The 886-nt window shown below is 18.3% G+C and overlaps 1 protein-coding gene across 1 annotated transcript; it reads right to left on the reverse strand.

The window, feature by feature from the left end:
• Positions 1-5: 5 nt before the first annotated feature.
• On the reverse strand, positions 6-740 carry PGSY75_0028300 (cytoadherence linked asexual protein; the record flags this gene model as incomplete). The annotated part of the gene is made up of 1 exon (XM_018783424.1): positions 6-740. A coding segment is annotated over one exon (735 nt), but the record flags the coding sequence as incomplete, so codon positions are not given.
• Positions 741-886: the final 146 nt, after the last annotated feature.

Consider the following 886-nt stretch of genomic DNA (forward strand, 5'->3'; position numbering starts at 1 on the left):
ATTACATCTATTTTATTATCTCCTAGTATAAGTGTTTCGCCTTTATTTTCTATCTCTTTATTTTTTTTAATTTCACTAACATCGTTTATCAAATTACTAAAAAATGTCTCGTCGTCAATTATTGGATTAATTGATTTCTCTTCAACATTTTTTGATATAAATACATTATTTAATTCTTCGAGAGCAATTTTTAAATCATTATTTTGTTTGTAATAATTTAATGGTATAAGCATTAATTTTATAGTTTTCAAGGTTCTTACAATAAATAATTTTTTTTTTATTATATCTGAGATATTAGAATTATAAACTTCTATTAATTGTCCTTTCATATAATATTCATATTTTACAATATCATGAAACGTTGATTGAAGAGTAGGTATGACGTAGTATTCTTCATTCTTATCTATAATATATTTTTTTTTAAATTTCGATATATCTAATAATTGTTCTGTATCTTCTTTAATGACAGGATATCTTAATTTATCTTTTTCTAAAGATTCTAGAATTAATTTTTCTAATATTTTTAAATTTTTATGTAGATCATTATTTCCAATCATGGATTTTAACTGATTGATATTATCATTATCATTTACATTTTTATTTATATTTTTATTTTTATTTTTAATATTTTTAATAATAGTTTCATTTTTATATTCATTTCTTTTTGAATATATTACGTTTTCATTTATATATAAAATGAATATTATATTAAAAATACATGTTTTAAGGAATAAAACCATTTTTTACTATTACGTTTTACACGTATATCATTATTAGTTTAATGTAACATATGAATACATATTCAAATATTTTTATTATATATATTTAAAAAGGTACAGAAGAAAATAACCCAGAATACAAATAAAAAAAATAAAAAGCGTATTCA

The sequence above is a fragment of the Plasmodium gaboni genome, assembly GCF_001602025.1.
Source record: "Plasmodium gaboni strain SY75 chromosome Unknown, whole genome shotgun sequence".
NCBI classification, from domain to species: domain Eukaryota; phylum Apicomplexa; class Aconoidasida; order Haemosporida; family Plasmodiidae; genus Plasmodium; species Plasmodium gaboni.